Here is a 10,752-nt window from a genome sequence, read left to right on the forward strand (position 1 = left end):
AGAGATGAAACCGTTACTATAATAGGGCCCATGGTAAAAAAAATGAGTTTGACACCCTTGCTTTAGACCAGGGGTATGAAACTCATTTTTTTCTGTGGGCCACATTATGTTGTTTAATCCTCTTCACATATTATATATAGACTGCACACCAAATTAATGAACAACTACTTTTCATATTTGAAGTAAAAAATAATGACTGTTATCAGTGTTTGCAATTTGCATACTCGGCACGGCAGCCAATCAGAAGCCTGTTTCGTGCTTCGGACTATACAGTGAATGAAAAGTGTACTTGAGAGTTTTGAAAGGCGCTTAGAAAGGGAAGTCCACGTGGTTTTGAGCAGACAACGCAAACATTGCATTGTGCAACTTGACGACAAACAACAACTGGAGCAAAATCTTCAGCAAGGGATAGTTACCATAAATTTAAAAAATTGTGCTAGGTACTTCCTTAATTTAAAAAAAATCATTTATTCTTCGCAACAATGTTTTTTTTTTTTTTTTGCGATTAATCGTCTTATTGTGTTTCAAGTTGTGAAAAATGGGGCAGGCAACTTTATGGCCGGGCAGGCAACTTTTCAGAGTTGTCTGCCCGGGCGTCCGCTAACTTTTTGTCATAAGTTTCAGACACTGCTGTTTTTATGGTTTACATGGGACAATTTGAAATTCTGGTTCGGACTTCAGCAAGCATCATGGAATTTCACGTTTTATTTGCTTTCTTGGGCCGAATAAAATGATGTGACGGTCCAGATTTGGCCCGCGGGCCTTGACTTTAACACCTGTGGTCTTAAGGCTTTAACGGCCGACAGCAATGGTACCGTTTGTCCACGTCCATTAAGTTTGAAAGAGGTGATTTTATTTTTAGTCACACACGTACATCCCAAGTGCTCAGCCTGTAGGGATACAATAGCCCGTCATTGCAGCCACAGTAGCTGCTCACAAATCACAAATGGAGGGGCTGCTTTCAACAATGGCGTGCACCCCCTCAACACCTCACCCCCAGTCTCCTTCGGGTAACAATAACTGTGACCTGGCTGTTCATATTATGCTTGCGATATGACACCCCTGACATCTGCCGCGAGGCCATCAAACGGTCTTTTATTTGACAGCGACTGTCGGGAGCGCCTCTCTCGATATAGCTCGTGCACACGTGGTGTCAACTCTTCATCCTGGCTCATTCTCACACTGTCACTTTTCTTGACCCGGGAACCTTGACTCAATCTGCATGAGAGAACCTGTTAATGAAGCGTGCTCGTGTTCTAAGGACGTGTTTATTTCGGCCAACATATTTGAACGGCTACTTGTGATGTCGCCGAGCTCGTTGGTGACAGCGAGCGTGTGTTTCAGGCCCTTGTTTCTATCCTGGGGTTTCCAAAAACTGATTCTCGATTATTTTACAGCAAGTAATATTGTACCAAATAACGTAGTTCGCTCTGTCGGCCCTCAAAATTAAAGGACAACCGACACCATTTTTTTGTTTCCTAGCTGACATCAGAAAAACGTTTTATAGCATCTAAAATATCCAAAACACGCAGGATATTTTTAGTCAAATGCAAAACACTAATAAAAATGACTTAAAGTGTCCAAAAATGACTTCAAATTGAACCCGGAAGTGGCCAGTTTCAGAAGGTCCCGCCCCCTTGTTCGTGATGTCACGCCAAGACGTCTTGCCTTGCTCGTGAATCAAAACAATGTCTTCAGATTCGGAAAAGATGCTTTGCTGTTACTCATCCAGTAATGAATATGATTCAAATAGTTCTGAAGAGGAAAGCATAAATGTTTGCAATCGATTAAAGGAGTCCTCCCATATCAATTCGAGCTGTCAATAACAGCAATGTAGTACCCAGAAAATGCAGAAGATGGCGACAAAGCTCTGTTGGAAATGGGCTGATTTGTCTGCTGGTAATTTGTGTCAACTAGTATCAAATAGTAGTCTTGGTGCAACACATAGCTATTCACCATTGTGTTATTTATGTCTTTTCCTTCTAATTTCGCCATCAACACGAAGTTTTCAGCCCAAACAAGGTACCCAAAATGCATTGTGTGTCCTTTTTTTTCGGTCAGGGGCGTTCCTTCAGTGAAGTCACGTACGGACTCGTCACCAACTCAAAAACAAGACTTCCTGAATATTCAGTGCGCCGTAAAATATTAAAACGTAAAAATATAGCTATATGTCGCAGAATCTTTGTAAAATACGGTCAGTAGAAGTCATTTGAAGTGATTTTACAAATTATGGACACAACTTGTCCGGAGGCGTCGGTTGTCCTTTAAGTGGATTTCAGATTATTATAACATAACACAAAATGGAATGGAATTAGATTGCCATTACGTGTTATTTATTATTGTATCTATGCTTGTCTGTGACTGTAAAGTGTCCTTGAAAGGTGCTTTAAATAAAATGTATTATTATTATTATTATTATTATTATAAGTACAGAACCCAAAAAAGCTGTCTGAGAGATATTTAAAAAGAAAAAAAAATTACCAATGAGGGTAAGAAAAAAAAACAATGCCTGGCAGGTTGCCGAAAAAAAAAAAGAAAAACAAGAAAGGGGGAGGGGGCGGGAAAATAGCCCCAAACTCTGCTCCTAGAAGAGAGGCGCTCAGTTTAAAAAAAAAAAATATTTAAAAAAAAAATGGAAGACATATGTAAATCCAAAGGCGCTTAGCCACAAGCAAATATGCATTTGGTGTTAAATACTTCTGGCTTGGGGAACACAAATGAACATGTGTCAGTGTCTGCGCAAAATGGCTTTTGGGAGGTATTGGCTCTTATTTGCTGTTTTGTCATGTACGGAATAGTGAAAGTCTTCTGTAAAAAGGAAGAAAACGGGACAGAATATCAATTTGAGTCCATCGCTGCGGTGTGAAAGAACCAAACACTTACTTAGACAGACAATAGGCTGGCGCCTCTTTTCTCGTGCTGTTCCAGGATGCCATTCCTCTTTTCAACAACTGGTCTAAAAATGGAGGGCATCATTTAACATGGAAACAAACGAGCTTTCCAACTGGATACATATTTTTGGGCAAGGATAACCAACATTATTATTATTATTTTTTTCAAAATCAAAACACTCACTCGGTTATTGTTATGTGAGTGTTATTAGATTAGATTAGATTAGATTAGCCTTTATTAGTCTCGCAGTTAAGAACTTTACATTTCACAGTAGCAAAGTTATGAAAGTAAGAGGAAAGGAAGAAGTAGAAAAACAAAATCCAGGAGCCGCTGTAAAGGCAGCCACACTCGTGGCGCCATCTTGAAGTTAAAACAAACAAAAACAAAATAACACGGGCAGTCTTAAGCACTTTCTGCACCCTCTTTGTTGAATAAAGCAGTTCTAGATGAAAAAGGAGAGGATCAAAGCATCCTTTTCCCCAGTGGATCAGGGACGTCACAGTGAAATATGCACGTCTGCTACAAGCTAAATGTTGAAAGCAAACACCAAGCTGAAGCATCCATTGACAAAAAGAGATTGTCTCACATCTCCTGCCCCACGTAAATACGCTTCAATTCTAAGCAGCGACATACGCATCGGCGCTCTGCGCTGACGCTCCTTTCTTCTCATCGCGAGCTCCTCAAGCCATGCGTCCATCCAGCCGCAAACTGTCCAACAGCACCGACTTTTCCCCTGAACAATCACCCTAGAGCAGGGTGTCAAATTCGCGGCCCGCGGGCCAACTGCGGCCCCCGAAAGAATATTTTGCGGCCCGCCTTGATATGAAAGATTAATGTTAGTGCGGCCCGAATGAAACTTGTGTGTGTGAAGCTCAACAAGTAGGCAAGAGAAGCTGTGTTTAGGACAATTTATGTTCAATATTTTCTTTATGTTCAGTTAAAAGTTAAAGGTTAAAGAACTGTTAATACAGACATTTGAAACAGTGTTATATAGTGGTTTTCTCAGTCGTCTGTATCTGCCTTATGATCATTATAATTATTTTATTTATTTATTACTGGTTAATTTATTTTTTATTCATTTTTCCAGTTATTCATTTAATTCTTTTTTTGTATGTTAAAAATAAAGATTTTGAGAACATTGGAATGTGCTTTTCTTGTGGAAATCATGATGCGGCCCAGTCTCACCCAGACTCTGCCTCCAGCGGCCCCCGGGTCAATTGAGTTTGAGACCCTTGCCCTCAAGCTGTCCAACAATGACACTGAAATGGCACCGACATTCCTCCCAATGAAAAACAGTGCTAGTTAGAAATTCATAAACATCATCCCGAAAATTATTTGAACGTAATTGTCACAGATTGCATCGTATACCAGAAACTTTATTTAAACTTGGATCTGCTTTGGATATTCTAATCATGTTATTCAACTCTCTGCTAGTGACAAAAGCGAATCTAGCGACGACGCGGGCGTTTGCGCGCGCGCGTGAAATAGTAGGTCGGTTGACAAAAGCGCATGCGAGCATCGTTTACCTGTTACTTCCTAAAGTGGACATCGTTTATAAATATCATCCAGTGGAGATGACAGTTGGGTAGGCTACAAAAAGCCCACCCACCTTCTCTTCATTGTTCACTGGCATCATTGTTGCTCTCACTTCCCAGCTGCTCAACCATGGTAAGTCACCCTGTATGCCTCACAGACAACAGATGCTGCATTCAAGTGCGTAGATTTTTAGATTTCCTTCTTAAATTGAACCGCGCATTTTATTTTTTTTGCGGAGTGTGGATGCTCAAGCATCCTTCCTTTCACCCAAGTGATGATATTCATCATCATAAACGTCTTACTTTCGGGTCCACAGCCTCCCAAAAAACCCAAGAAGAGAACAGGAGAGGGAGCTAATTCCAACGTGTTCTCCATGTTTGAGCAGGCCCAGATTCAAGAATTCAAGGAGGTGAGTTCAAATTAATAATAATCATAATAATAATTATTATTATGATTATTATTATTAACACTGTAAAGTGTCCTTGAGAGCTTTGAAAGGCGCTTAAAATAAAATGCATTTTTATTGTTATAATAATAATTATATAATAATAATAATTATTATTATTATTATTATATCATTGATCATTATATCATTTATATCAATAATATAATAATAATTATTATTATTATATAATAATAATTATTATTATTATAATTATTATTATAAGAATAAAAATGCATTTTAAGTGCCTTTCAAAGCTCTCAAGGGAGAGCTTTGAAAGGCGCTTAAAATAAAATGCATTTTTATTGTTATAATTATAATAATAATAATAATTAATTATTATTATGATTATATAATAATAATTATTATTCTTATTACAATTAATGTTGAAAATTGCGCAGCATGTCGACTTGTTAACCAAATATTCACTGCGTGGGATCAAATGTTATAAAAAAGGATAAAAATGGCTTGTCAGCCATGTTGTTTACCGCGTATGGTTGTCATGATTTTAACTGACTGCAAAAATCAAAAGTTCTTTTCGAGTTTGCAATTTGATCAAATGTAAGAATTTTTTTTAAATGCAATGCATCTCAATGAATTGTGGCGGAGTATCAAAGTATCTTAGACTACTAACCAAATGAGAAACTAAAAGCAAAGTCACAAAGATGGCAATTTTCCCCGAGAGGAGAAGTGCCCAGAGAGTCCACCCTGATCACCCCGTAGCTCCGCCCACCCATGTGGTGTTTGGACCACAAACACCTGTCGGCATTTCAGTCCATCCCAGCCTTAAAAGCGACTCCCTTGCTAGCGTGCGCTCCGCCAAATATGCAGACGGGTGTCATAGGCGATTAGCTTGCACATAAAATGCTTCTCATGTGCCGTGTGCCAAATTTAAACCTCATCCTCTGGGATTCAGACCTCAACAGCCATAGACCGCAATGGAGATTGTTATGTCCGCCCTCCTCCTACCAACACAACAATCTCCTGAGTGTGTGTGTAAATGTGTGTACACGTGTGTGTGCCTTAGGCTTTTACCATCATGGACCAGAACAGAGACGGATTCATCGATAAGAATGACCTGAGGGACACTTTTGCTGCACTGGGTGCGTTTACACACTTTACCCCTTTTGGTGGTGTTTTTAGCTTGAAACACACACACACACACACACATACACTGAATGTAATCATCCAAGCTACTATCTTTGTGACTGCTTTATTTTCCTATATATCAGGGGTGTCAAAGTAATTTTTTTGCCGCGGGCCACAGTGTAGTTATGGATTCCTCTCGAGGTCCGTTATGAATTTGGGGAAGCCATTATACTGTTTAATCCCCTCCAAATATTACATATAGAGCACACACAAAATTAATGAATAACTAGTTTTCAAATCTGAAGTCAAGAATAATGACTGTTATTGTGGTTTACATCCAAAAATATGAAATTTTGGTTCGGATTTTAGCAAGCATCATGGAATTTAACAAGTTTGATTTGCTTTCGTGGGCCGAAAAAAAGTGACGTGGCGGGCCGGATTTGGCCCGCGGGCCTTGACTTTGACACCCGTGCTGCTATAATAATAATAATAATAATAATAATAATAATAATAATATCATCATCATCATTATTATTATTATTATTATTATTACAATATTATTATTATATTATTATTATTATTATACATTTAATTTCTAAGTGCCTTTCAAAACTCTCAAGAACACTTTACAGGCACATATATTTGTATTCAATTTCAGCTGTTATTAAAGCGCTATATAAATCAATAGGTATTGTTTTGTACTGTATTGTATTGTATCAAAACCAAAATGGATGCCACACACCTCACCGTAATGCGGTAGAAGCTGATTGTTATGATGACAAACATAAATCTGCAAATATTATAATGAACTAAAATAAATGATGAATAACAAGAGTCAATTAATTATTCTGTAGTGTTTGTGTGTGTGTGTGTGTGTGTGTGTGTGTTTGCTTCTCTAGGTCGACTGAATGTGAAACAGGAAGAACTCGATGAGATGCTCAAAGAAGCTCCGGGTCCAATCAACTTTACCGTCTTTCTTACTATGTTTGGGGAGAAACTGAAAGGTAGCGATTTCATCAAAATAAAATAAAATAAATATTTTTTTCATGTCAAATTGACCCTAACCTGTGTGTGTGTGTGTGTGTGTGTGTGTGTGTGTGTGTGTGTGTGTGTGTGTGTGTGTGTGTGTGTGTGTGTGTGTGTGTGTGTCCGTGTGAAAAGGTGCTGATCCAGAAGAGACCATTCTCAATGCGTTCAAAGTGTTTGACCCTGAGGGGAAAGGAGTGCTGAGGAAGGACTAGTAAGTATTGATGAACCTGTCCATGTATGGTATTGTCAGAGGTGCTCCGTTGTCTTTTACTGCCGGCAGGGGACATAGCCAATCATGACCGATGCCCCACGTCTGCAGCCCTCTATTTATTGAGTGTATATGTAAATTTCAAGGACAACCGACACCATTTTTTTGTTTCCTAACTGACATCAGAAAAACGTTTTATAGCATCTAAAATACCCAAAACACGCAGTATGATATTTTTAGTCAAATGCAAAACACCAATAAAAATGACTTAAAGTGTGCTGAAACTGCAAAAAATTGAAACCGGAAGTGGCCAGTTTCAGAAGGTCCCTCCCCCTTTTTCCTGATGTCACCCCAAGACGTCTTGCAATGCTAGTGAATCAAAAATATGGCTTCAGATTTGGAGAATATGCTTTGTTGTTACACATCCAGTTATGAATATGATTCAAATAGTTCTGAAGAGGAAAGCATACATGTTTGCAATCGGTTAAAGAAGTCCTTCCGTGTCATTTTGAGGCGTCTGGACTGCAATGTAGCGTCCCAGAAAATGCACAAGATGGCGCCCAAGCTCCGTTGGAAAGGAGCTGATTTGTCTGCTGGGAATTTGTGTCAACTAGTATCAAATAGTAGTCTTAGTGCAACACACAAGGTTTCACCATCGCGTTATTTATGTGTTTTCCTTCTATTTTCGCCATCAACACGGCTCAACACGAAGTTTTCAGACCAAACAAAGTACCCAAAATGAATTGTGTGTCAATTTCTTGGTCAAGGGCGTTCCTTCAGTGACGTCACGTACGGACTTGTCACCAACTCAAAAACAAGTCTTCCGGAATATTCAGCACGAGTCTTAATCCGTAAAATAAAGCTATATGCGGTGGAATCTTTGTAAAATATGCTCAGTAGAAATCATTTGAAGTGATTTTACAAATTGGTTGTCCTTTCAGTGATCCATTAGTAAAACAGAGTCTTCTTGATTTGAATACCACGCCCCTGTACGTACCAAGCACCAACATCCATAAACCAACAGAACGTAAACATTTCAATTGGTTGTCCTTTCCATGAACTGATAGATTTGTAACCTGTTCCTGTGAAGGAGTTTACCAAGTCATGAATTAGTCATAGGCCAGATCTCCTACATGAAGATGACAGTTTCACAGGTTGTGTCTGTTCACCTCAGATTGACCCCAGATTTTCTGTGCTTCCATTGTGGGCCTTCTAAGCATGAAATTTTAAATATGATAACTTCTATTCTGTGTATTCTCTATCAGGTACACAGTAAGGGAAGAAAAAAGCTCATTTTTTTCATGTCTGTGCTGTCCACAGTGTGACGCAGATGCTAACAACACAAGCCGACAGGTTCACCCCCGAAGAGGTACAACCCAACCGGTTGACGTTGCGCCAGGTCAAGGATTGGCATGACAACGTGTTCTTTGTGTACTGTAGATGGAGCAGATGTTCGCCGCCTTCCCTCCAGATGTGGCGGGCAACTTGGACTACAAGAACCTGGTGCACATCATCACCCACGGCGAGGAGAAGGACCAGGAGTGAATTTTCTGCGCTGGGACACGTGCAGAGAAATGGACTGTGATTCATTCATGCGGCGGCCATGTTGTTGTCGGCATTTCTGTACGACAAGCTCACGAGAAAAAAAAGATTGAAGGTTCAACACCGAAACGGACTGATCCCCCGACAACAACCGTTAACGTGTGTTTCCGATTATCCACATACATTACTCCGTTTTGTTTTTAATTGCTTACAATGAAAATATCCATCCAGCCGGTGGTTGTTAGTCAAATAAAAGTTTTCAGACAAATCGTTTCTGAATCTGTCTCTTGAGACTCTTGTGGAAAATGTGGCCCACTTTTTTAATATCTATCTATCTATCTATCTATCTATCTATCTATCTATCTATCTATCTATCTATCTATCTATCTATCTATCTATCTATCTATCTATCTATCTATCTATCTATCTATCTATCTATCTACCTACCTACCTACCTACCTACCTACCTACCTACCTACCTACCTACCTACCTACCTATCTATCTATCTATCTATCTATCTATCTATCTATCTATCTATCTATCTATCTATCTATCTATCTATCTATCTATCTATCTATCTACCTATCTATCTATCTATCTATCTATCTATCTATCTATCTATCTATCTATCTATCTATCTATCTATCTATCTATCTATCTATCTTTCTCTCTCTCTCTTGCTCTCTCTTTGTCTATCTATCTATCTATCTATCTATCTATCTATCTATCTATCTATCTATCTATCTATCTATCTATCTATCTATCTATCTATCTATCTATCTATCTATCTATCTATCTATCTATCTATCTATCTATCTATCTTTCTCTCTCTCTCTTAATCTCTCTTTGTCTATCTATCTATCTATCTATCTATCTATCTATCTATCTATCTATCTATCTATCTATCTATCTATCTATCTATCTATCTATCTATCTATCTATCTATCTATCTATCTACCTACCTACCTACCTACCTACCTATCTATCTATCTATCTATCTATCTATCTATCTATCTATCTATCTATCTATCTATCTATCTATCTATCTATCTATCTATCTATCTATCTATCTATCTCTCTCGCTTTCTCTCTCTCTCTCTCTCTCTCTCTCTCTCTCTCTATCTATCTTTCTCTCAATGTTTTCTAAATTCTTGTCTTACACGTTGATGGGAAAAGTTCAGGTCTGCACTGGTATTTTCCGCTCGCTATTTAACACCATGTTAGGTCGTGAATGTGTGTGGGGTTCGATAAATTCCTCAGAGATCAAGATGAAACCTTCATACACTTATTGTTTCTATGTTTGTGTGCTGACATCAAAATGTGTGTCTTGACGCAGAGGGGCTTTGGCGAGACAAAAGCCTCTTGTTATTTTAGTACTGTACAGTGATGATGGTAGGAGGGGAACATTATACTCAGAGCACTGGTGCAAAATCCCACAATGGGATACCACCTACTCAAAAAAAGTCAATTTTTAACAACGGTTTTTTTTTCGTTTTCTTCCCATTGTTCTTTTTTGAATTTCTAAAGTAGTTTCAGAGCCATGAAACTGGTGCTGATGAGGTAATGCCGTTTTTACTTTGTGTTTTTGTATTTATAAATGCAGTTGGGCTTCATTAGCTTTTAGAATATTTATTTTAATGTTTATTTTTTTAATTAGTTGTTCTATCTATCTATCTATCTATCTATCTATCTATCTATCTATCTATTTATCTATCTATCTATCTATCTATCTATCTATCTATCTATCTATCTATCTATCTATCTATGTATTTATTTATCTATTTAGATGTCTATTATTTATTTATTCATTAGCTGGAATTTTTTGTATACTGCTATATATATATATATATATATATATATATATATATATATATATATATATATATATATATATATATATATATATATATATATATATATATAAAATTTACAAAAATTCAGACGAATTCACAACAAAATCAATGAGTGTAGTGTCCTTGAGAGTTTTGAAAGGCGCTTAAAATTAAATGTATG

General features: G+C 37.9%; 1 protein-coding gene across 1 annotated transcript; it reads left to right on the plus strand.

The window, feature by feature from the left end:
• The first annotated feature begins 4,433 nt into the window (after window positions 1-4,433).
• Window positions 4,434-9,031, plus strand: myl2a (myosin, light chain 2a, regulatory, cardiac, slow). The gene is made up of 7 exons (XM_089010506.1): window positions 4,434-4,560; window positions 4,745-4,837; window positions 5,898-5,973; window positions 6,859-6,963; window positions 7,121-7,199; window positions 8,517-8,565; window positions 8,637-9,031. Exons 1-7 carry the CDS (start codon window positions 4,558-4,560, stop codon window positions 8,739-8,741), a joined length of 510 nt encoding a protein of 169 aa, XP_088866632.1. The 5' UTR covers window positions 4,434-4,557; the 3' UTR covers window positions 8,742-9,031.
• Window positions 9,032-10,752: the final 1,721 nt, after the last annotated feature.

Source organism: Hippocampus bargibanti, linkage group LG12 (assembly GCF_051943395.1).
Source record: "Hippocampus bargibanti isolate YZ-2025 linkage group LG12, ASM5194339v1, whole genome shotgun sequence".
NCBI lineage: Eukaryota > Metazoa > Chordata > Actinopteri > Syngnathiformes > Syngnathidae > Hippocampus > Hippocampus bargibanti.

Bases quoted from the DNA above. Each gene is read 5' to 3' on its own strand.
- myl2a (XM_089010506.1), top strand. The intron at 4,838-5,897 runs GTGAGTTCAAAT...TGTGTGCCTTAG, and splicing joins AGATTCAAGAATTCAAGGAG to GCTTTTACCATCATGGACCA. The intron at 5,974-6,858 runs GTGCGTTTACAC...TTGCTTCTCTAG, and splicing joins GGACACTTTTGCTGCACTGG to GTCGACTGAATGTGAAACAG.